The 27,108-nt window shown below is 35.7% G+C and overlaps 1 protein-coding gene and 1 long non-coding RNA gene across 24 annotated transcripts in view; one reads left to right on the forward strand and one right to left on the reverse strand.

Annotated features, from left to right (window-relative positions):
• SOX6 (SRY-box transcription factor 6) overlaps positions 1 to 27,108 on the reverse strand; it is a 411,364-nt gene that overhangs the window by 163,708 nt on the left and 220,548 nt on the right. For all 23 annotated transcript variants that reach the window (XM_090140518.1, XM_090140506.1, XM_031614025.2 and 20 more), the window contains one exon: positions 11,139 to 11,228. In XM_090140518.1, coding sequence (XP_089996644.1) covers positions 11,139 to 11,228 — 90 coding nt within the window. The remainder of the gene's footprint in view (positions 1 to 11,138; positions 11,229 to 27,108) is intronic.
• On the forward strand, positions 21,627 to 25,206 carry LOC149917747 (uncharacterized). Its single transcript, XR_016466705.1, has 2 exons — positions 21,627 to 22,656; positions 25,103 to 25,206. It is a non-coding gene; the product is annotated as an uncharacterized LOC149917747 (long non-coding RNA).

The following is a 27,108-nucleotide window of genomic DNA, read 5'->3' on the forward strand; positions in this document are numbered from 1 at the left end:
GCAAAATTACATCTTAGGAGGTGCAGAAAACATCAAAATAGTGAACACTGTAAAATAATTTACAAATGAATCCTGAGGTAGGAACTCTCTATTTACCAGAGACCCTATATAAGAAAATCTTCAGCCGTCCTGTGGTTTGCAGAATCCTAACAGTATGTAAGTAAATAGATCCTGCCACTACAGTACAGATACAAAGGGAAAAAGAAGTTGTTTCAGTTACAAGTTAAAAGGAACTCTATGACTGTTAATGGATCTGAAAAACAAACCATGTAGCAGTTATGCCCATTTCATTTTCCTCATCAAAACTTGAAATCTCTGTAAGCTTTTCCACATTTAGAGAAATTTAAGTTGCACACACCTATCTAAAATGTCTGTATACGTTACACCGCCTTCAGAAATTTTGTAACTTGAGTACAACACCAACATTTTAACAAGAGATTTTCTTTTAGTTCTTATAACAATACTGTATTCCACCTTCCAAATAAAATTGAAATTGTCTTGTAAAGAGTTATATCAGTGATATAATTGACTTTCAAAGTATGGTGAAATTAGTCTATAAACAATTTACTTCTCTTAGAGGTCAGAGCTGTAATCTTATTTTAAGAGAACATATTAGGAGCAAATGTAAATTTATGTATTTCCAAGTCAAATAAAATGCAAAAAATGTATCTTCACAGATAGTAGCAACATGCTCAAATACGTTGGAAATGTCAACCATTTACATTACACACTTTCTTATTACCCCTAGTTAATATAAATTACATTTAATTTCACATTTAGTAAAACATATTGCTGCCCAAAATAAGGACTATAATTTTTATCAGCAATTATTCTTATTGATGTATGAACATAATTATTTAAATTCAATGTATATAGAGGCAGAATCCATGCACACATTCATAGTTTTTGTTCCCTCTGTACTTCTTCCCTGATTTTTGTGGCTTGGAGCCCCTCCAGATGCTGTCTCTGACTTTGTGGTTTTTGTATTTGAGATCCTATCTCCTGATTCATAGCATTTCTTGATTGACAAACAGATTCAGATACAAAAATAAACAAATGCATGTATATAATTTGTACCTGACAGTTACTGCTAAGTTTTCCATTCATACTGTTTCAGAACTTAGCCATTTCTTGGATCTCCAAGTTGCTGTATTTTACTAAGCTATTCAACAACTGGTGACATGTGATCTTCACACTGCAAGCAAATTCAGAGGATATTTCTTTTTTTTCCCTCCCCCTTCATAAACCAAATTATTTAAAAAACAACAGAGGGGTTTGTATTTCTAAACTGATGTGCTTCTTAATTGAATGCAGAACACTTTCAAAATAGTTTCCATTAGAAGCCCACTTTTTTCTGATTTAATGCACAGTATAATACTTGCATTGGTAGATTAAAATTGTTTCACTGGAAGTAAAACCTATTATTATATGCTTTTTTAGCAGTTTTGTCTTGTATAATGTAGGATGAATTATGTAAAATGTACCACACAGGATACTCTACAAGCTGCTACTTGCATGCTGCAAACAATCATAGTTTCACTGATAGACTGGGACTTAGCATCTTAAAATTCCTGTGGAAATCAAGAGCATTTTAAGTATGGGGTTTGATTATTTAATCAGACAACTTGCATTTTGCCCTGGCTAATTTGGAAGGCTGATAATATTTTACTCATAAAATAATTGTGCACCTGTTGTGACAGAAAACTATTCAAACAAATCTTAATAGAGAGGAGGATTCATTGCAGACATAAGTGTGTTAGCCTCTCACTTCTGCTATCTACAGGGCAACAGGTTTTAAACAGCTACTGAACACGTCTCAGCTTAATCATATAATCTCCAAAGAACACTTACGACTAATGTAACTAATATTAAACTTTGATTCATATTGACATCACAAGGTAAATTTTAGGAAAATACCAATAATTTTTTAAAAAAGGATAAGAAAAAGTATAGAATCATAGAATCACCAAAGTTGGAGCAAACCTCTAAGATCACCCTGTCCAGCCATCCACCTGTCACCATTACTTCCCACTAAACCACATCCCTCAGTACAACATCTAAATGTTTCTCTAGGAACGGTGACTCCACCACCTCCCTGGACAGCCTGTTCCAGTGCCTGACCACCTTCTCAAAGAAGAAGTATTTCCTAACATCCTACCTGAATCTCCCTGGCACAACTAGAGGCCGTTCCCCCCAATCCTATCACTAGTTACACAGAAGAGGCCAACCCCCACTGTGTCACAACCTCCTTCAGACAGCTGTAGAGAGTGAAAGCTCACCCCTGAGCCTCCTCTTCTCCAGACTGAACAATCCCAGCTCCCTCAGTCGCTCCTCATAAGACTCGAGCTCCAGACCCCTCACAGCTTCATTACTCTTATCTGGACACATTCCAGGGCCCTAAAATCCTTCTCTCAGTATGACAGATATACATACATACATCATATATTATATACATATATGTATGTATATAGTAGTAGGATTTGAGCATGGCAGCTAATGACCAAGAATCATTTCTGATCAAGCTTTCAGATGTCTATTGCTTTTACTAACACAGGGTAATACCTATGATCAACTCATAGCTATTAATTCACAGGATTCGGGGTAGACTATTTTCTTAACAGATTTCAGTTTCTTTCCTCGGTACAGACAAATTTTTTATGGAATCCATTTCAATATAGGTCTCTTAACTTGCTTTATCATTTTCATATTTATTTTAATTGAAGAGGCTTCTTTTCAGTACTTTTGAAACTCTTACAAATCACGTCACAACTGAAATAAGTTATAGGGAGCTGAAAAGAAAGGAAGAATTTACTTTAATCCAAAATAAATATCGCGGGGTGAAGGGGGAGGAACACAGAGGGAGAAGGAAGAAAGCTAAATGGTCTCAACAGTTAAGCAGAGGGGTGGTACCAGGATGGACCTAATGGGAGCAAGGGAGTACAGAATATGGACTCGCTTTAATGTCAGCACAAAGAGTCAAAAAGAAGGAAAATGAGCCTAGTTTAACGAAATCTGCCCTCTGGCAGAAAACTGTCAGATGTCATTGGTCAGACCTGAAACGAGGTGACAGAGTTAGAAAAATCAAGATCTCTCATAACAAATGCTGATAGTTACCTTCTTCCAAAGGGTCAACTTGGTGAGGGAGTATAACTCCTCTCATATTTCCTTCTTCTTCTACCCCTCATCGAGCTTTTGAGGCAGCAACTGTGTCAGGTTGCACTTTACTTTCTTGCTACTCTCAATTGCTTATGAGTTTCCCAATTTCATTCTTTATTTGTTACTAATGCTATGTCCCTTAAGTTTTAAGATGGCATTTCTAAGTAAACTGAGTCTACATTTTGTGAAGTTCCCATTAAGGTTTTTTAATACCTCTCTTCAGAAAAAAATATCTGGCATTCTTTGATTCTATCAAGATGCTCTTACTACCCCACAGCATCTACACATCAAGACCCTACTTCAAAATCCCTGATCAGAAAGAGAGTTTACTCAGGTGAAAAGGATTGCCACAAAGGATCTCGTTAATCAGTACTAAAGGCTGGTGTTGCTCAGAATAGGGATATTTTCTGCAGAGAAGAGTGGTGAGAGTGAGTGGTACAGAATAACTTTCACATGAGGATAAATAAATACACTTTTCACTTTTTAACCTGGATAAGAGACAACTGAATGGAATATAACAGGGAAGATGAACAGGAAAATAGCATTTCCTCATCCATTATAATACAAGATCTATGGGATACCTACAAGGTTCAAATATAAAGAAGGAGATACTGTCATATACAGCATATTGCTAACTGCTTATCTCCATAGACTTTCCAGCTGTCAATTAAAAGGTTCAAGAGTGATGGGATATATTCGTAAATGATAATTCTATCAAGGTCCATTAAACCCAAATGTACCACCTCTAATCAGGAAGCCCATTATCACGGGATCATGGGAAAGTGGAAGAGTACATTGAGGAAATATTACTTGCCCTTTCCTTAAATCCTTTCCCCAGATTGCTCAGTATCCATAGAGAAAACATACCAGTATAGCACTATATATATTCATTTATATCTGATGCTTAAATCAGATTTCCTTAATACAAAACTTCTATTAAAAAGGTTGATAAAGTACACCTACAGGTTTCAGCAGAATCCACACTGATCAGAAAACTTCCATCCTTTAAACATGGGGTCGATATGCATCTTTCTGCATAAATGGTAACGTTCATTCATTTGTTAGAATTTTACTTGAGGTTCTACAGCAATAAAAATCTAAAAGCCCACTTCTACATACACACTTGTTTTTTTCATACAATCTTATTTGTCTTCAGTAGAAGTTTCATCTCACTAAAATTAATTATTAGCAACTAAGCTGGGACTTGAGTCTGAAGGAAATTTGTCACTGACACCCAGTGTCAGAAGAGGAGACCTTCACTTCCAAGCAGTGATAAGGTTCTTCAACATAGAGACCTCTCAACTACACTGACAGATGCTGTATTCATTAAAGAAAATAATTATTCATATAATGAAAATCAATGAAAATATCATCCAAAGTACAGCAGACCAAAAAAAAAAAAAAAAAGAAGAAGTTTTGTGGAAAAAAAAAGAAAAAAAAAATCTTCTGTGTTTTTTAGTTCATATTCTATTCTTCTGTTAGGGAAAAAAAAAAAAAAAAAAAAAAAAAAAAAAACCAGCATTTGAAAATTACACATTTTAGTGCCATACATTTTCTTATCACTCTTTGTACAACTGAAGAACGCCTTCCTAATGTGTCCAGCAAATGTACTGCTGTTTCCAGTTCCTTATTATTAGCATCATTATCCTTCTTATCCCTTTTTCTCACGAAGAGTTGCTACTATTTCTTAGTATGATATTCAAGCCACAGTTCCACAGAACTTGTGTTTAAATGAGCTGTCCCTCTTCTTTCAATTTAGTGCAGAATTCATACATTTAGTTCTGAATTGTTAGTCTTAGAAACATAACACAATAAGATATATATATCTTATTTTATAAATGTACAGTCAGGTATATAATGTATGTGATATATGTGTGTGTATATGAATATATCTTACACGTATATGACTGCCATAACAAATTCATTGCATGTCTGGAAATATACTGCATGCATCCTTCTTAATATTATTTATAAAATGTTTTCAACAATACGGATAACTTGATTTATATGAAAGGTTAATTACAGCGTAATTTATAGTTGTGCAGTTTTAAGAACTAGAAATGGTAACAGTCAATAATTTTTAACACTAGAAGCAGGCATGATTGTGATAGGTGTTGCTGAAATATGACACCATGACCAAAAGACCACAGCAATAAAAATGTTTCCTTTTTTTTTTTTTTTTTTTTTGCTAAGTACAGCTTCAATCCTGCCAAGACTCACATGTACATAATTTAAATAATAACATACATACAGTGAGCAGTCTCATCCATTTCCACAGAATTAAACTATGCACAAAGCTCAGACTATTTAATTCCAGAATCTGGGAAAAAGTATTTCATAGCAAGAAAAGTCAAGATGATGTAAAACGATGCACTTTAATCTGGACTATAAGTTTGGTCTAGCTGATTATATCAGTATCATAATATCTGAATCAAAAGAAATAGGTACAGTGGGGCTCGGTAAGTTTAACTAAAATAAATAAATATTAGATGTATGCATATATATAAATTTATTATCTTCCTCTAGAAAATCAGACAAAGGAGTATGCAAACACTGACTGTTGAAAGTGCTTATGAAATCTCCAGTCATTCAAATATCAAGGTAACACTTAATTTAGAAGATCAGGTTAGACTTGGAGGTGCAACTTATGTAATGTTACACACTTGAGAAACGGCAAAACAAATATACTTGTCTGATTTAGAGATCTAAAACTTGGAGCTAAGCCCATTGTTCGATCATGGAAATAAATACATTACGAGAAAACTTTATAGCCTGTGGTATATTTTCAATCAGGACCAATTCCTTAAGGATTTGGGTGTAGGGTCTCTGGGTTGCATTGTTTTGCTATGTTTTGTTGGATGCTTTCATTGGTTTCACTAATTGGAACCAGTTGATTCTTTTTCCTGTGTATTGATTTTTTAAATCCTAGAGTTAACAATGATTCTAATGTATCATAACACTTTAGACCTTAATCGTACAGTGGGTCTTTTGCTTGTAGCTTTTGTTTGAGTGTTAATTAAGAAGACCTTGCATCTCAAAGCCTGAGCTGAGTTTTTAATTGCCAGTATGTATATCACACTGACTTCAAAAGAAAAAAAAAATATGTTTATAACAAAGAGCACAAAGGAGAGCTTTGAAATGTCTATAGCCATACAAAGTGACATAATTAAAAGCCTCTGAGTGCCTCTGTGATATAAGACATATATATATTTATTTATACATATTTATAAAGCAGACTGCTATGTACCCTTAGAATTCACAAAAAAGAAATTTCAGCAATTATACCAAGGAATAATTTGTACAAATCCTGACTGCACTGCTAGCAAGGGCTACAGTAAACCTCAGATTTATTTTTCTCAAAACATTCTTCATATTTGATATAGTGTACCACAAAACACCCAAGAGCTTATCTATGAAGGTAAATTTTACAAAATAGAAACAAAAATAGCATTTAAAATGTTTTGTAAATCTTGCATGTTTTAAGAAAAAAAAATTAATTCACTGTAAAATCACAGAAATCATAGTTTGCCTGAGGATTCACTCGCACAGAACACTCTCCCAAGACTATCGCAGAAATGGATAGTGTTAAACTGCCAGATTCAAACAGTTGTGTCTCACTGTTCACTTCCAGAAACTAGTGCACACACACTAAATGCTCTTAGAAAACACCTCCTTCAATCTGCCTGGTGTTCTAATACAGGAATGACTATCATTTCAGGCATGTTTACAGTAGATCATACAAGGAGACTATCAAGTGAATGAAGCTGGTTTTACTCAATTCAACATTTCCTTAGGAAATGTCCGTGCTGCTTCTCACCTATCCAAATATTTTGAAGTCTTTAAATGTGTATAATGTGTACATGACACATGAAATAGGAGATACAGGCTCTTTTTAATAAAGTAACAAATAGAAAAGGAGATGGAATAAGTAATCATGCAAACCAACTTCTGCATTGGTTATATTGTATAAAACTATAAATGTCAATCACCATCCTTCCCAAAACAGAGGACACTGCACAAAGACAGTGACATTCAAGTCACAATGCCTATAAATGTAGAGTCCCAGTTGTAAACACCACCAACGGAAATCAGAGAACTAACCTGTTACACAGTAGCCGATGACTCAAGTCACTCTTCTGTGAGACTACTAGACCAACTCTGACCCTTTCACAAGAACATCATTGCTGAAGTTACTTAAGGATTGACCTTTCTTATTTGATCTTCAAAGACCCTGCATGCTGAGAAAGACCATTGCGGGCTATTTCAGTGGGACAACTGCCTGATGCATGCAAGACTGTGCTATTTCAATTATTTATATTTGAAACAGAAACAGAAAACTTAAAACAGACTCTGCATGGTGATGAATGATGCTACTCTGCCTAGACACTGCTGCTGAAGGAAAACTAGATATCTAAGCAACAGAAATGCAAGCTGAGAGGGCAGAGGAGGATTGTGCGCAGAACTCTGTGTACCCAAATACCTAGAAAATCAGAAAAGAGCTCCAAACCACTCTGTTTATTCAAATTCATGACACCAAATACTAGAATGAAAAGTGTTTCCTGTTGTTAATTGTCATTCAAAAGACCAGCGCTGCAAAAGTTGAACATAAGCCTAACAAACTGCTTGTATACCTTAAACAAAGGTATTTGCATGCACACACTGGCCAAAGGCATACAACAAAATGATTTGCATGGGCAGCTGTGCTGTTTTTTTTTTTTTCCAGGTGAGCAGGTCATTTAACTGAGCTCAATAGCTCACAGACCTTTGAAAATTTGACCTATGTGTTTCATTTATAAACATATCAAATGAACAAGCAGACTTATTTAACCACTGGAATTTGGCTACTAAGCATTCTGCCAAATGCTCCTCAGAGTTTCATGCAACCTCCCTGAAGTCGATGGCTTGTCTGGCTGGAATTCAAGGAAGAATCTGGACCATTATCAATAACTGAAATCCTAGTAAGGACACTCAGAAATGGCAGTTTTACAAATGAAGCACACTGTGTAAGAGTAATTGCGAAAGGAACAATCCCACTTCGAGAAAAAATAAATGAGTCGCTGTTTGTTACTTTTCTATTGGCTTCTATTATTTGAATTAATAGATGGACCTTATAATTATATCCTAATTAACACTATTGTGTTCTAAATATAGGAGGTAAAACAAGAAAATACCATTTTTACTTGATTCTCTCAGCCAATTATTTTTCTTCTCATCTATGTGCTTTTCGAATACAAACAGAAACAGTTTGTGTCAGTGGTACATTTTTTCCTGCTTTCACCCTTTCTTCTGGCACTGATTCTAAGCGAACTGCCTTTCTGTAATCAAGATGCAAGTCTTTCACTTGAGGGGGAGGGCTGTAGTCAGGCAGACACAGAGGAAGACTATGTGCTCAGGTTATCCGTAGCAAGAACAACGCCTTCTCTCTTAAATAAACAACTCCCAGTAACAGTCAGTGCAAAGAGCAGCTCCTCACAGGACCACACCTCGCTTTCTTATAATCAAGACTTTTTCCCTAATGACCTCATTTACTTATTTTTTACTGCATTGCTTCTTAGTTAGGCTCTCAGTAATATGAATAGAAAGTCTGCACAAAAGCCAAAAACATCCGCCAGTTAAATACATTGATTTAGAATCTAATGAAAATTAAGAAGCAAGATATTTGATATCCCAGAGAAGATACATTTTAAGAAACAGTTCTTTTAGACTTTAGCATGCCAATTATCTAACTGGAAATTCATTCAAAACTACAAAAATTAACTTCATGACTTTGGAAGTCTACCACCCTGAACACTGTAAAGTTCCTTTTTTTTTTTGAATGTACATTTCTTTTGGTAGATTAAAACATCTCTCTGGTTCCTCTGCTTTTCTTTATTTCCTTTTTATATCTAGTTTTCATGCTGCCACTGGATAGACGGTTGAATTTATTTTCTTACTGAGATTATTTAAGGCAGACAAATGCTACTAGGAGTTAATATGAGGCAGTTTGGTTGCTGAAAGTGGTGTTAGCAGCTAGGAGCTAACCAGCCTGGAGACAGTGGCTAGGCTACTGGCTTGCAAGCCAAGAGGAGTCCACCTTCAGACCCACCACTGTTCTGCTATCTAACACTGTGCCTTTTTTTTATTCTCCTAAATTTGCATGGAGATTTGAATACTGTAAGCATAAAGCATTATGAAACAGCAAACGTTATTCATCTTCACATTTGTGTCTGCATTTTTTTGTACATTTGGCAGTTCAGGAAAACTGCAGTTACATTAGCAAAGATTCAGTATTGAGTCTTACTGGAAGTCATCTAGTAATGAAAAGGAATACTGCAAACATTAAGATCACTTAAGGCAAATTTAAGGGAAGGTTTCTAGGGATTAGAAGCAGGACGTTAGTTGTGAAACTAACCGAGTGACTGTTTATATGCAATTATGGTAAGTTAGGTAATTCTTTTTAATACAGATAACATGCTATACTCCTAGACAAAGTACCTGAATGAGTTTAAAATCCTTCCAAGTGTGAGTAAGAAAGCTTTGTAGGTAAATAAGAAAACAGTTTGGAGCAAGAACTCTGCCAGCTCCCTCTGCAGTGAATATACAGACTAAGAAAATAGGAGGAATAACACAGATAAAAGAACTGCTCTCCCTCTTTTATTTATTTTTAACAAATGAAAGCTCATGAAAAAGGTTTTTGTGCCATCTAAAAGAATAAATAACATTATCCAGCATTGTTAGAGATCCCACATCTTTTAATTTTGATTCACTAATACTATTCAAGCAGTTTCTTTTTAGAGACTAAGTAGCTATATTGTGCAATTAATGGACCAACCAGCGTTCAAGGTTTTCCACATTATGAAGAGACAATACAGCTTTAAATAAATAGTCATGTCAAGACATAATTTTGCTGCCTTTTTCTGTCACTGTGAATTTTAACACATTTCTGTAAAACTATATGCTATATTTCTGTCACTTACATTCCTATAGGATTTCTTACCTGTCTCATTCTCATTGTCGTAATTCTACAAGTAATATCCAACAGGCAAACCAAACAGATTTTGGTCTTGAGTCAGTTGTGGGATTGCAGGAACCAATTAAAATTTATTTAATGAAAAGGGCAAGCCTTTCATCTATTTGCAATAATAAAAAAAATTGAACTATCTTAAGCCTCCCTAGAGGAAAATTAAAACCCTAAGCTTTTACTGTCATACAAGAATATCTTTTTTTCCCTATTAGTAAAGATTTATTAATACAATGGTTATTATTCTTTATTTCCACATATTTGTAATTGATATTTAATAAAATTATTTCAGTCAAAAGAAATAAATCTTAGCTACCTTGTGTGCTCTTCAGAAATGCCTTTTGAGCCCTCCTCACAGTACAAAGAAAAAACAAACAAGCATCACCTTTAAAATTTGCTTCTAAGTCAATAACACTGAATTTCTTTTCAAAAAGAAAAATGAAAATCCATGAGAGAATTGATGGGTATGGAAAAAACACTTTTAAGTTTTCTGTACACTCTTTAATAGTCAGAGTTTCACTTTCACTAGACTGCTGATACAACAAATCTTGAAAATACTGGAACATTTTATCTTTATAAGCAATAAAACACCCACTGATTTCAGTGGGTCCAGAATTTCATCGAGGGCTTCTCCTACCGCAAAAATATCATGAATATAAAAAAAAGATATATATATATATATATATTTTTTTTTTTTAATTTTGAATGGAATATTCAGAACAGTAATTACACAAAAATGACTTCCCTTTTATATCCTGAAAGTAATTTATGCAACTGTGAAGAAACAGTACCAAGTGCAAGTAGTTCCACATTTTGAAGATGTTTATTCCTCTGGTCACAGAAATACCTACCCAATGTCAATGAAATAATGTAACTAACAGTGTTTGCAACTGATTGTTATTTCTATTCTTTTTCTGAAAGTGAGTAAATTCACTTTTAAAAAAATATGTGTAAACGTTTCAAATTGGATCTAGTGAGATACCTTTAATTTCTCCAAGGAGATCACTTGTGTTTAATTTTTCCATCTTCTCCTTCCAGTCTTTGGAGAGTAGTTTTTCCATGCAGGATGAATCTATTCAAAAAAAAAAAAAAAAAAAGGAAGAAACATCAAATATATTCTTATGCATCAGAAAAAGTGGTGCCATCTTCATTTTAAAGCTTTTCCCCTTATCCTTGTTGGACCATAGTTTCAAAGGGAAATTAGTTTGTAACCAGAGTTCCCATTTAACAGCATTTTAAATCCGAACTAATTCCTCTGAGGTTAATGGAGTTACTATGGATTTAACAAGAGTCTAATTGAAAGAAAAACTTGGTTTAGGATTTATGCATGCTAACTGCCAATTTACATGCATAGATTGCCAACATATATACAAATTCTGTCTTTTTCATTTGAAAATGATTGTACACTCCAAATTATACATGAAGATTTAGAAGGGTTTTCTGGAAATTTGGCACACAGTGACATCTGAAACCCATTTTTATACCCATGTCAATGCAAAAGTTATTCATATAACATCTCCATGGAATTTACAAAAGCATTCTACATATTCAGTGTTCACAGTATCAGAAATTTTCTGGTACACTATAAACAACATGCAATGATTAGAAGATCTGCTTTCATAATTTGAAGTTCAGAATATATTTCAAAATTTTGTCCCAGCCTGATAGCCCTTCTGTAGGCAAAACTGTCACTGAAGTCATTACACTTAGGAGAAAGTAGAAGACTGTGTAGCAAATTTCATATGATCAGACTTCAATTCCACTACAAAATTTGATATTGAGCATAGCAGACTCTTCACTAAAATCTAAAGGCTTTTTCAATTCTTAAACTGAAATGACTCTGAAGTCAAAACCATATATAACAATCCAGTTGATTTTTAATATGGGTATTCATGTGGTTAATGTCATGATTCAGTTTTATGATTTTAAGAACCTCAATTCAGCTTTATTAATGGTCACTGAGAAAACTTTCCACACAACTAAACACCTGTCTTCCCTCCCCAGCTAGTAATAATAAAGTGTCATTTAAACGTCATGCATTTCTTTCATTCGTAGACAGGTTCATGTACAAAGCCTATGCTAAAATTCTTGGAATCACTCAGTTTATAAAGATATGAAGAACATTATTTAAACATTACTGCTGAAATGAATTTTTGCAAAGAGCCCTCCTTGTAAGACCACATATCACCCTGGGGGTGCTGAGCACACTGGTACTTACTTGAATACACTGAGACTACCCTCACTCTTTAGTGTGTTAGAAACCCCCAAAGCAAGCTGCCATTTGCACTAAGAGGAAATCAGTTTACAAAATGATTTTCAAACTTTCTGAATTTTGACAGCATTTGCACTGGTAGCACGCCAGCCACTTGAGAATTGACACTCGGGTGAACAAGGTAGAATTTAGCCTATAGTATCTTCTGTTAAGTTACTGACAGATTAAGGCCAAATTTTGGCTCGAATTTCCATGTCAGCAGTCCCACTAGAATCACTCACACAAGTAACACCAAAAACAAAAAGCCCAAATGAAGAACGGCAACAGAAATAGCATCAATACAGCGCATAACAGTGTGTTCCAACTCAGAGGAGTCCAAAAAGTATCAGAGAGGAGAAGCATTCAGAGAAGTCATAAAGGTTTCAGGAGATGTGCAAGGAAGTAAAAGGTCATATGGCCGCTTATGCTTTAGGATTCAAATAGCTTCAGCTGAAAATAAATCACATTAGCATCACCCATCTGGAAAAAAAAAACAAAAACAAAAAACAAAGAAACAAAAAAGCAAAACCAGTTGAAAGCAAACCAAACTGTAACCACCAGAAGATCAAAGATCAGGTTTTAATTGAAACACATTCTCACTATGCAAGCCTCTGTGTAAAGACAACACAGCTCGTACATGTTTTTGAAGTTATATTTCAGTAGAAAAGCTAATTTATTTACTAATTATATCTTTCTATGAAAGAGACAAAATTAAGGAGCTCTAAGTTGCAATAGGCAGTGTTAAAATACTTGTTGTATAATAATAATTTACTTTTAACAATAACAGGCACTTATTACTTTTATGAGTTCTCGCCTGATAATAGAAGAATCAAGAAATAACCATCAATTATCAATAGAACATTATAATTTGTCCTTTTTTTTTTTTTTTTTTTTTGGTGATACCAGCATTAGTTTAAAAACATGGTTTTGTTTCTCTTCTGCCAAAATCTCAGACCCCTCATCCCTGGGGGAAAAAAAAAAAAACACAAAAGGAGCTCTGGAGTTTTATTTTGTGATGTTTGCTATAGGTTATATTTACTATTGCTTAGATATTTTCTTCAATTCATACAAAGATGGAATATCATTTACATTTCAGAGAAATGATTCTAGAATATCACAAGAGTTGGTAAAATACTTCCTTTGAAAGCACTTGCTTTATACCCTATCTTACCTTGCCTAAGAATATGCTTGTTCATCCATTGAGTTACTATGCTGTATAAGGGCAAAGAAAATATTTCTAAAGACAGATGGAGAAAGAGATGGAATGGAAAAGATATAATCATGTTGCTACTTACAATTCTTATTTCAATTCTTATTTCTACATATGACTGAAAAAATATTTAAGAGTTGTTTTCAACACCTCTATGCTGTTCGAATTCTACATTACACCTCTGACCACACAATTTATAGCACTGTATTTCATTGTTGGGAAGATTGCAAGACCACGCAATGAGCCTTTTAATAACATTGTAAAAATAGCTCTTTTGAAATTCCTGTACATTTTCAATTAGCAGGGTTAACCTGCATGATTTTTAGAATTTAAAATTGTGGTATATGTTCAAGCTCTCTGGAGGTCCTTTGCATTAAACACAAACCTAAATATAAAGGCTTATACTTGAAAGGCAAATCTCCCTTCAAGTTTTGCATTCAGTGTTCACAAACACACATTTTGAAAAGGTTTGAGAATAAGAAAGGGTTTTTTTCTTCTTTGTGTGCCAAAAATTAATTTTTACACATATATAAAATCTACAAAGATGCCTTCTGACATCAGTGAATTGTCTTCATCCATATCGATTCATTTTCTGATTTGTTTCGTTATAGAAAGCAAACAACTCAGAATCCAGCACTGAACATCGATGAAGCCCGAGTTCACATCTGCACTGCATCACTCTCCATGCACTGAGGCTCTGCTTCAGAACCATTACAAAATCTTGTGGATCCCAGCATTTGTGAAATTCAGGGGTATTCTTGTTAAAGACAATTATAAAACAAGCAAAGAAAGAAATTAGCATTTATACATTTTTAGCTCTTCTCACTGACTTTATAAACCACAGTTGGGTTTATGCTGCAAAGTCGCATATTTTGTACTGCACATGTAGGATCAAACTCATGTAAGTTGCACTGAAGGAATTTACTGTATTAGCAACACAGAGATTCTTGCCTTTATATTCTTCTATTGTTTCTTTCGAGGGCAGCAAACAGGTTAACAACAATCAGACTGAGATAACTAAATGAAATAATTGTGCGTTATTTTGTAGCACACTTTAATACAAACTAAGTTAGCAATTTTAATTGTAAAGGATTTTAAAGCGCCGTGAGGATCTTACCACACGAGAGCTTTGCAGAGGTGAATGAGGATTTTAAAAGATAAATAAGCAGAAAAAAAAAGAAAAAGCCAAGGGAAAAAAAAGGCCTAGGTGTTAGATGAAAAGGATCTCTCCACAATGACAAAGCATCGATGAAAAGAATTAACATTTGTCCATTGGGTAATCAATCAGTCATGGAATGGATGGAATCCAGCTCTTTGTAGCACAACCGGCGATGAAGAACGAGTGTGTTAGCTATCACAGCCAAGCTCTCAAGTTCTTCCAAGTAAATGAAAGTCATCTTGTTCCTATCAAGGATAGCTTTTCCCTCTCGTCTCTTCCTTACTCTTCCTTTTTTTTTTTATTTTTTAAATTTTTTTTTATTATTTATTTCAACAAGTTAGCAACTCCCTCTGTAGCTAACATGAATACTGTATGATCTAACAATGGCCTGCACCTATCCTCATTGATTTGGGGGGTGGGAGAACATTCCTTTTTTTTTTTTTTCTTCCCTTTTAATTCACTGAAGTAGCCTCTTATTACTTTCTTTGAAATACAGATAAGAAAAAAAGTGCTCATGCCATGTGTGTGTTTTTGTTTTTTATGGTAAAGTCATACATAAAAGAAAGCCTAAATGTGAGAGTGCAGCAGCAAAACTTCAAAGCACTGACTGTCAGACATTATTATTTCAAATCAGCTTTGACTTTTTGAGACTTAATAAAACACTATAGTACAGACTGGCATATTTATAACACCTATACCAGTGATCAACTGAACTGTCTTATTCTTGCTACTGTGCAGTGCCTTGTTATTTCTTTTATAATAAGCTTCCCTGAAAACATGTTGTAACAATACTGAAAACTGATAATTATTAATGATATGAGTTCTAAAACATGACTTGTTTTGCATACAATTCTTTTTGAATATATACATTACTTTGTGACAGAAGACAAAAGCATGTTGATTTATTAATAATGATTGCAAATGCATTGCAAGTTCATAAACAATACAGAAATATAATTCAATCAAAGGTATAGGTGACATTTTCCTACATGCATTTGAACTGTTACATCTCACGGAAAGAAGCACTGGAAAAGACAGGGTAAAGGAATTAGAAGAGAAATCAGACACCCTACAAGGCAAACAGTTCGAAAACATGATCAGATGCTCAACAGAAGGAGAAGAAACTTCCCGTCTACATTTTAAAAGAACAGTATTGGAATAGTGGCGGCTATGTCTCTGCTAAACATGAGAAGAGTATGTTCTTGCAAGCTTTGAGACTAAATAACAATTTGCAAGCTCCTCCCTCTCTAACATTTATTATTCTCTAAGCATTATGTTTATATTCTCTCATTACATTTATTTGCCTTCATCTCCACAGGAGAAAATGTGTCTTTCAGAACAGCCTTTGTCAAATGAATCCAAATGCATCATTCAAGCCTAAATCATGATAAAAAAAGCAAAAGTGGAATTACCCTGTCAGCATCTATGAAATCTTTGTTAGAGAAAAGGTACTGTTTAATAAATGTTAAATGAGATTCTGAAGACCTAGGGACAAGCGTATCTGTGCTTACAAGGCCTACTTCAATGGATTTCTGTTACAGAAGAGCAGGTTTTTCTTTCCCCCCAAATCAAATAACCCTCAAATAAACATTACAGCACCTAGCATTTTGTCGCCATGCTCCCTATTCTGCTCTTTCCACACCTCAAGTGACACTGTGTTTCTCAAGCGCACGAAGCTTAAGACTTGCCATCTAAACCACAAGAATACAAACCACTGCTCATCTTCAGAGAGCGAAAAATGTAGTCCAGAATAGAAAAAAATGAAATAAAATTAGTACTCTACTAATGTTGCTGAATGAAGCACAATTATAAGTTAGATTTACCCTAGCTGGTGTTTGACACAAGAAAACTAAAGAACCAGGTCCATTGTAGGTTGCTCCAAAAGTAGTGCCTCCTATTTATTTCCATGGAAACTACAGCAGATGCAAAGAGCACAATAATACTGTTTGACAGAGAAAATTCTCAGCTACAAAAAGCCTGCATGCCATGCTTATAAAAATCTGCATGGCTATCCAGACTTTGGTTTGTCTTTCATATCACTGTTGCCACTGCTGAAAGACACCACCCATCACTTCACTGTGCTCACATTTGCTGATTGGTCTCCATAAACATTCAGCAAGCACCAATGAATGTCAGTAGGAGCCATTTTTTTTCTGCATGAAAGAATTCAATGACACTTCTTTGTTCTACCTGCACTTCTATGTCAGATGACATTCTCTGTCAGACTGTTCCTCTGCTGCTGTCTGTCACACAGCAACAACATGTAACAGAATATAGGTGGGAAGGTTCAACCTCGTCTGCATACCACCGATATCCACCTCTGATGTTGTGGGCCAACACAGGAAAATAAGAGGAACTTATTTACTTACTTACTTTCAGAGTAGTTCCTTCTTTCACTTGAGGACCTAAAATTTTTGGAATGTACTGAAATAGATTCTTTGTTGCCATAGTTACTTTTTTTCTTTTTGCAAACGTAAATTATCCTCTTCTGTTTCAAGAAACTTTAAATAAAAGAAGAGAAAGCAACAATACAAAACTAATCAAAAATCAGCCTGAAGGCTCAAAATCCGTACTTGTAATGTACAGGCACTGTTTCTTGCTCATAAGCAGCTTGGCTCCAATCTTGCTGTCAGTGGAGAGGCAGGTCAGGGGAATCTCATCTCATCCTTCTCAATTTCCATGCTTTTCTTCTAAAGTAATTAATTGTTGTGGTCTAACAGAAAATTAAAATACAAGGCACTTCAGCCATGCTTCTTAGGTAGCAAACTAATTTCTTTTGCCAAGAGTTTGTTGGTGGCTTTTTTGTTTCATTAGGTTTTGTTTTTTGGTGATTTTTTTTTTTTGGGGGGGGGGGAGGGTGGAGGTTGGGAGGGAAGGGGAGAAGGGGAGGGAGTGCTCTTGGTTGGTTTGTTTTTTATTGAACAACTTTTCAAAAGCCAAATTCCTGGAGAACGGAAATACAGTCACAAGACAAAAGTAAGCAACCTGATGTTTAGAACACGAAAATATGCTAATCCTTTTTGTTACATTTATTGCAAATTACAAAGGATTTACTCCTAAACTCTACAACTTGTTCCTGCCCTAAAAGAGCAAAGAAATCATGGCCAATGGCTTATTCCCTTCTCTCATAGTGGCTTGTTTCTATCCACGTCTTTGCCTTGGCTAGTTAGGTTGCGACATCTCTGGCAGAGACTGCTTATCTCACAAGCATTTTGTTCAGTACATTTCTGATCATGAATCACAACTTGCTCCCCATTCAATGCAACCTGCATTGAAAAAAGGAAAAAAAGAAAACCAAAAAGTGCATGTAGTGCAAATAAGTCTTCCTATGTTTATAAGCAAAAGCAGAGTAAGCTCACAGTAGAAGTTTTCTTGCAAAAGCAGCATGTCTGCAATCTGACTACCTAGCACTACAGTTTTGTTTAGACCAGGGAACCAAGCGAATCTGCCAACTGCTGTACATTTTTTCACAGTGACAAGATTTCCACAATATGATAAAATTAGAACTGTAAGAGCTTGGAGAGCTCTCTTAACTTTTAATTAAAACTCTCCAAGCTCACTAAAAATAATTAGGCATTAAAATGTTCTGGTTTTCCTCTGAATTCATTTGCACCACTTGAATGGTCTAGATCTTGCACGAACCAACAGACATTCTAAACAGAAACACTGGAATGCAACTGGGGGTGATTTCCGGACCCGCTTTCTATGATGTGGCTAGTGGGAAAAACTGTAGTCTGAAGCTTGTACCAATTCTGCCTAAGATGGCTTGTTTCAACAGGACTTTGCCAGTGCAAAGAGTATCTGCACAGAACACTGTGCTCTGTGCAAAACTCTAGATAAAAGAAGTTTGAATTTCATGTAAAAATAAGCCAAGATACAGTCCTGACCTTTATTCTCATTTATTTATTAAAAAGCAGAACCTTTAACCTTGCAAATGTTTTTGTTCTCTTAAAATAACTCATACAATGCTATATGCCACACTATTTTTAGAAAAGCAACAAGAGAAAGCATGCTTTTCCCATACAGCAGGGTACTGATATAAACATCAACACAGATGCTCTGTGAGAGAGAGCTGGACTTCTCAAGCACTTGATCATTAAGGAATGCACCAACTGTTTTAGATAATCTCGTGCCAGCTCCAATTCTGCTCCACACTCCCATTTGGGAGTGGCCAATCTTGTCCTGCTCCTAATTTTTCATTTTACTCACTCCTTCATTCTTTTTTCCTTTTTTTTTTTTTTTCCCCAGAACAGAAGGAAAAAGACATTGTGTGCCAAGCAATGCAAGACTAGAATCACTTCCCCAAACAGAGCAAAACTTTCAGACAATTAACCCTCCCCTCTTCTTTCAGATAAATTACTAAGTATAAAATGCAATCTGTTTCCTTTGTTTACTCAATATGAACAATTTGTAAATGACTCAAGGATAAAATTCAGAAAATGTTGTGCTAAATTAGAACCATTATAAACATGCTAATGATGGCTCAACTAAAACATGCAGGATCCATGCGAAGAAATATATTTAGTTCCTGTGATATCTAGTTGTATTGCCTCAGAACTATTTGGTCACTTAATTGTACATGATTACTCCAGAAAAATGTTAATTTCATGAACACTGCACTAGACGATACACTGTATGTCACAGGGAACTTTCTGAAATGTCGGTGTGATTGCTTGCATGCAGTGTTTTGGCATATTAGTAGAAGAGAAATATCTCTTAAGCCTGACAAAATTGCATGTACATTTCATTCCTCCACTTAGAGTTTCCTATCCATTATAAGCCATACTCTACTGTTAGATTGGCTGCATTCACTGAAGTATACATCACTGCCTTATTTACATTACAATGATAGCATGCTGTATATTACATGTAATCACCTATTCCCTAAGTATGTGCACCTCAATTTATTGCCCAAGCAGATATAATATTGGCAAGAGATAATCTGAAGCTTTCCACACAGCAATCAGGGTTCGTCAGGAAAAGGGGAGTGCAAATTTGCTTGCAGTCCCTGGGCAAAAGATTACATAAACTTATTTATCAAAGGAGAATGATTTTTTTTTTTCTGTCTCTGAGTATGCATTTATTTGCAAAGTAACAAAATCAACAGGATTTGCAATATCTGTTACTTTGAAAAAGAAGAAAGTTTTGCTGGTGGAAGACGACTTCAAAATATTATTTTTTGTTTTCACATCTACACATCTTTCTGCATTGACTTTTTTTCCTCGGTATGGCAAAGAACAGATGGAGTCATTATATTAGTTAGAACTCACAAGCATAGTTCCACTAAGGTTTACTCAAGTCTTAAATGGATTTGAAATTTCTTCCCATATGCAGTCTAGCTCTTCCTTCTTAATCTCATACCTCCAACTCCTTGATACAACCCTTTCATAACCCTAAACAATTCGCTTTCATCTTTGGTATCCACTCTTTTCAAACACTTGTGAATTGAAGTGACATTCTTCTCATTATTATTCAGACTAGGGAGAATTTAATCTTCAAATCTCTCTTTGTTAAACTGCTCTGGAACTAACCACACATCATACAGCCTCTGGAAATATGTAGCGTCTTTCCTCTACAACAGAGTTTCCCTAGTAATTCAAGAAGTTTCAGACTGCATGTCAGTTCAGCCATAAACCAAGACACTGGGCTCTTTTTAAGATGGATCTGGGGTCAGATTTTCTTTTCTCTCAACACTACACAGTTATCCCAGCTTCTCATCCCAAGCTGAAGCGAGCAGAGGGTCCCATCTCAACTCAAGGAATGATTTGGTAGCACAAGCAGGCGTTTCTGACATCACATTTTCTCCTTTCAAGTTCACTGTCAATTAAGGAGTATATCTTTTAGCAAAGAAGGAAATTTGTGAAATGGCTCTAAAAATGTTAGTAAGAGTTTTGCTGAGTAAAACTATCCTAAATAAAAGGTAATACAAAAATTAAAGGGTGAGATCCTTCATACCATGTTAGTTTTCGGTCAGGGGGTACAGAGGGGACTTCTTATAAAGCAAGAAAACATTTCTATTAAACTGATTGATGTTCCTCATAAAATTTGTGCCACCAGATGATTTATGAACAAAATGTTGATGATTCAAAAAGACCTCTATTTTGTTCTCCCAAATCATGTTCTACTCATTACCCTAATAATGCAGTAATAAACATCTGTTTAATGATTTGAAGGCTTCTTAATATTGTGTATAAAAATCTGAACTCAGCTCTTACATAAAATATTCTGAAATTAAAACAATTGTATAACAAAGAGAATTTTTCATGACAAACCCTTCAGCTTTTTTGTATGTAAAAGTATAATACAAAGAAAGCAAAATAATATGCTCTTGATTTGAAATGACTTCAAACAAGGATGCAAAGGAATGAAAACAATAGCTGGAATCTCTTCTCTATTTACCATTCCTGAAGATCTCTATGGCAGATGATGTAGTCTTTTCTGGGACACTAAAATACACTGACAACATCAATTCTATGGCCTCCATTATACCACTAAAATTTTGACTTAAACTATCACATTTTACATAAATATAAATACAGAACAAACACGACTTTCCTGAGCTAATCCCAGAAAGCGGAGTCTTCGGAGGTTTACAAATCTCACAAGCACCAAGCTACTTGCCATAGATACATATTTCAGGAATAATAGCTGGTTTATTATAAATCTGTGAAAAAGACTTAGTTTCAAGAATAGTATCTTAAAATATTCACTTCCCTAAGCATACCAATTTCTTTTCTTGTAAAAGATCATTATTTATTTTGTAAAGTCAAGTGCTGGAATGATACGGAGGTGCTGGAAATAAAGTGTTCCAGGAAATTTGTTCTCTGTATGCACTATGATACACTTTTTAAATTAAACTAAAAAAAAAAAAAAGAAGCAATTAACAGAAAAAAATTTTACAGGATTCTTGCTACATTCAGCACATGGGACAACCACGACACAAAAGCAGAAACTGGAACCGCAGAGCAAATGACGTTGTTGTCCTCACAAACACTGGCCACGTTTCACTGCAGAAGTTTAAAGACATGAAATGAATAAGGGAGGGAATTGCAAAAGGAGAAATGATGGGTCGCATTTATGGTACTTCATCTTCTGGGAGCTCAATTTAAAAAAACCTGGGGTTGTATTTGAGGAATTGCTGAACGTTCACAGCTGCAGCTGTGTCAATGTAAAGTCAGTGTTAAGATTGAAGCTATAATATATATAGCTAAATATAAACTTCTACACAAAGTCCTCTGGAAAAGAATCAGGACCTAAGCACCTCACACTAAACAGCCAATAAATCAATGACGTTTTTGAAGTCCCACTCTTAGTCACAAGCTGGTATACTAACTACCCTTCTTTCTTCTACAAAGACTTTGAGATGATTTATGTTTGCATTACATTTACAGATTATGCTAGGAGAAAAAAAAACTATTGCGTAATAATCATGTCTTCAGAGCCCAGCTTGAATAAGAACAGACACTAAGGCTTCAGATGGACCAGTAAGGATATAACACACTGGGCAATTTCACATTCACTGAGAACCATTCTATTAGTGAACTGGATTTGCAAACAGTGGCAATTTGCTGCAAATCAACTGTGTTGAATAATAGAACGGGTGAACGAAAAATGGGTTTGAGTTTCTCCACATCAGGCTTCACCAATTAAAAGAGTGCACAATGCACCCTGTCCTAGTGTGGCTGACACAGTTCCTTGTGCTCTCCTGGCTGACCATGTCCTATCAACAGACCTGCACACCTCCCCTGCCTGCCCATAAGTGATGTCACAGCAGGATGCGCTCTGTCATCTGTTAATTGATCTACTGTCATAGGATCATGGAATGGCTCCGGTTGAAAAGGGACCTCAAGTATCATCAAGTTCCAACCCTCCTGATGCAGGTAGAACCCCTAGATCAAGTACTAGATCAGATTGCTCAGGGTCCCATCCAGTCTGGCCTTAAACACCTCCAAGGACTGGGCATCCACAAACTCTGGGCAGCCTGTTCCAGCTTCTCACCACTTTCTTGGTAAAAATCTTCCCCAACATTTAATCTAAATCTCCCTTCCTTTAGTATAAAACCATTTCTTCTTGTCCTATCCCTATCTATTGGTGTACAAAGTTGATTTCCCTCATGTTTATAAACTCCCTTTAAATATTGGAAGGTCACAACGTCTTCCCACAGCCTTCTCTTTTCCACGGTAAACAAGCCCAATTCCTTCAGCCTGTCTTCATAGGAGAGGTGCTCCAGCCCTTGGATCATCTTCATGGTCCTCCTCAGGACCCTCTCCAAAAGCTCTACATCTTTCTTGTGCTGGGGGACCCAGACTTGGACACAGTATCCCAGCTGGGGACTCACGAGAGCTGAATAGAGGGGGACAACCACCTCCCTGGCCCTGTTGGTCATCTCTCTTCTGAAGGAACTCAGATACCACTAGCCTTCTGGGCTGCAAGTTCACACTGCTGGATCATGTTAAGTTTTTCATCAACCAGAACCCTAAGTCCTTCTCAACAGGGCTACTTTCAAGGAGTTCTTCTCCAAGTTTGTATACGTATCTGGGATTACTTTGATCTAAGTACAAAACCTTGCACTTAGTTTTGCTGAACCTAATTAGGTTTGCAAGGGCCCACCTTTTGAGTTTGTCAAGGTCCCTGTGGATGGCATTGCTTCCTTCTGCAGTATCAACTGCACTGCTCAGCTTGACGTCATCAGCAAACTTGCTGAGGGTGCACTCAATTTCTTATCAGGAAACAATTTTTTCCCCCAAAGGTGATGTACAAATTCATCACAACATGCATCTTTCCTGAATATGTAGCACAGCAATACAATGAGTGTCTGAGCTAATAAAAGGGAGGGTCACTTAAGAAAATGAGAGCAGATTTAATTCTTGGGAAGTTCTCATCCAAAATCTACTACTCAGAAATGTAAAAACATATTCAGTGCAATTAAGCCTTCACAGCCACAGAGAAAGGTCAATGCAGTAGGTTCCAGCTACCTGTTTTGAGCTATTCCATATTTCTTATTCTGTAAATAAACAACCTTCACTTTCTAAGTCTCCTCTCTAACAAGCAAGAAATAGGCAATGCAGCTGAAGAAGTATGCTGCAACCTTCACTACAAGTTCTACTGCATGTAACGAAGGTTATTTACAGGATTTCTGTCTTAAACATTAAGTCTCCTTGTTCTCTATCATTATAACAGTTTAAATTAATGAGCTGAATTTTAGATGCATAGCTTCTAAGAAAATTTAAGCATGGCTAACTTTGAAATTGTAGAGGTAAATGCTGTTTTATGATATAGTCTTAAAAAAAAAAAACACGCAAATTTAACAAAGACACAATTGTTCAGAAGGATTTTTCTCATGTTTAGGACTAGTAGAAAATTTCGTGTTATTAGGACAAACCCTATGCAAAAGATTTTCTCAGTTATAAATTCTTATTTACGAGCTCCAACAAACAGGATATGGTAGAAAATATATTTATTACAATGCTAAATGACATAGGAAAGGCATAATATAATTTATTCATTTAAATATCACCAAATTCAATGTATAAGTAGCAGGTGAAGATCTGACTCCTATTGCATTCAGTAGATCATTGTCTAATGCCGTTGTACTTCGGGAATAAGAAAACACACAGCAGGATAGATGTATTTCTTAATTGTAAGCTATACTTCCTGCCTGTTAGAGTATTCTTAGTTAAGATCACTACATAATTTCTTAGGGTGTGTTCTTTGTATAGAAGGTTGCATCTATGGACCTCACACAGAAAAAGCAGTGTGCATCAAACATGCAATGCAAAAGTTTCTTTCTATCCAGGCAAAGGCAGCAGCTTGGGCTGCTGCCAGGTTCACCACATGCTCATGGTTTGGTCCATATAATTTGTGTCTACACATGTTAAAGGTGAAATGAATGTATTACCCTTTGGTTGCATTTTCATTGTTTTTACTCCATATATCAATTACCTTACTAGGATGTGTTTTTTTAACACTAACAGTAGAACTCACTGCACTTAGACAGTCATGCAATCTTTTTTTCTGTCAATTAACTGATCTTCTAATCTTGAGTCTGCAAACCTGCCCACACTGGCACTCTCACACTATTTGTATATTAGTGAGCACTTTAGGCATAAGAAGGCAGAGTATCAAACATAGCAAGTTACATGACTCTGGTTCCTTAAGCTTTTTTTTAAACACTTATTTATGGGCGAGGTATAATTTACACCACCTTATGTATGGCTGGGCAGGTGGTTCACTGCGACTGCTGCTCTTGTATCAAATATGCTAGCATCATTACGGTGCCCACTTCTCTCCACCAATCGTATTTTCACCTGTTCTCTCTCATCATAGGACTTGACTGAGAGCTGTCTGTGACAAGGACTGTGTTTATTAACAGTATATTCGCAGCACCTAATGCACTTCTGAATGGAAAAAATAAAGAATCATCTTAATTACTCTGAGTGAAATTCATAAACCCTTCAGAACTCATTGGTCTAAGCATACTGAATTCATTGACTTTTGTTCCTTTTTTCTTCTACAGTTGTATACGTCACATAACTTACTATCTCAACCAGTACAACTTCTAGTGCTCCACCTAAGCCAGTGGTCAAAAAGGCACCAAAATTTTATCTCCACAAGGGGAGCAGGCAGCATGCACAGGCATAGCTTTTCCCAAAAGGCAGACAGGTCACTGCAGATCCCAGAGCTGCCTGAATACTCCTGGAACACTGAAACTATCCGGAATTTTTATTCTTTTCTCTGCAGCAAGATTGCTCAGATTGCACAAGTTCTGCAAAGTTTCCAATTTTATGCAAGTAATAACAATTCAGAGAAGACTTTGGATTTAGGAACAACAGTTCCTTTGGGTGAACTTCCCCATATCCACGCATGAGCAGGTACTGTCCAAAAGCCTATCAGCTGACAGGAAATAATGTATTTACTTCTTCAGCAAAATGCAGCTCCTTAATGAGTTTATTGTCCTATAAACAGTGGTTTAAATGTGAACTTTGCTACAAAGACAATAACATCTCTCTTCTGAAAAATTTTTAACTGGGCCTACTCAGCAGCTAAGATTACAGGCAGTTAGTCACAGAACATAGGTTAAAGAATTTAAATTGCCACAGTCATTTACTTAATGCACATATTTATCAAATAAGTATAAAATTTGCCTATTCATTTTGATTGTATTTTTTAATCTTATTTGCACTGATGAAATAAGTTCACAAGACGGATGTTAGAGGTCCATGCCCTAAAAGTGTAACTTTCTGCCATATTGAATAGCTGATTAGAAAATAAGAACAAATACTGCCAACAAACAAATAGTAAAATCAAAAGATTTGATCACTGCTAAGTCATGCAAAAATCACCATGTCTCATCAGGCTTCCTTCTCTTTGTAATAGACAGAGATCGATGTTACACAAAAAGAGTCAGTAGAACTGAACAAACTGAAAGCCAATACATAAAGAAACTGTAAGCCATTAATTCTGCATCCAAAAGAATAATTAGAGAATGCTTTTATCTTTGTTCAAATCAAGCAAACTTCAGATTTTTTTTAGACACTATATTTATAACATCCTTTTCCTTGCTTAGATAGCATATCCTAATCTAAAAGCCTAACTGCTCGTGTTTTGCAGGTGTATTAGTTTCAACTGACAATATCGTAACTCTGACAGGCAAAGTTATCCGCAATAGCTCCCTAAAACTGCACAATTTATTTTGGACAGTAGATATAGTCCCTACACCGTAAAAAGAAACAAAAAAACACTGTATCAGCCAACATCAACTATCTTCTGCAACAACTTGCCAGGGTCAAGATCCCTGGTGCTCCACACTGGACCTTCTCTGTGTCTTGCTGCTCAGAAGCTATGACTCTGACAGTACTGTGTTGTAAAAATCTGGACTAAATCTAGTAAAGAGAGAGATCATTTGTAAGTTATCTGTGGGTATGTTCTGTCTTTGGTGTGTGGCTGAAACTCCCATTAACGCTAACATGAGCTACGCAGGCCTACTGATGGGTGAATTATACCCCTGACAGAAAAGTGGTTTTTTGCTCGATGGATTTTCTTTGATGAACTTATTGGCTACTGCACAGTCATGTGTATATGTTTAAGTATTTCTCTGCATGTGTGCATGTGTATTTCTACAATGATGATGTCAGTTTGACTAAAAACGCAGATAAAGCATTTCTTAAGCCAAAACGGGCCAAAGCTAAATTTCCCCACATAAACTTTGGTTTGGCCCTTATTTATCCAAACCAGACAAAGCTTGATAGAAAAGGGGATCCAAATCAGTTATCCCAACAAAAAATAGAAGTTAGGGTCTTACTTTGAAGGAACCGCATGCACAACTTTCACTT

Source organism: Phasianus colchicus, chromosome 5 (genome assembly GCF_987193195.1).
Source record: "Phasianus colchicus chromosome 5, bPhaCol1.hap1.1, whole genome shotgun sequence".
In the NCBI taxonomy this organism is placed as follows: domain Eukaryota; kingdom Metazoa; phylum Chordata; class Aves; order Galliformes; family Phasianidae; genus Phasianus; species Phasianus colchicus.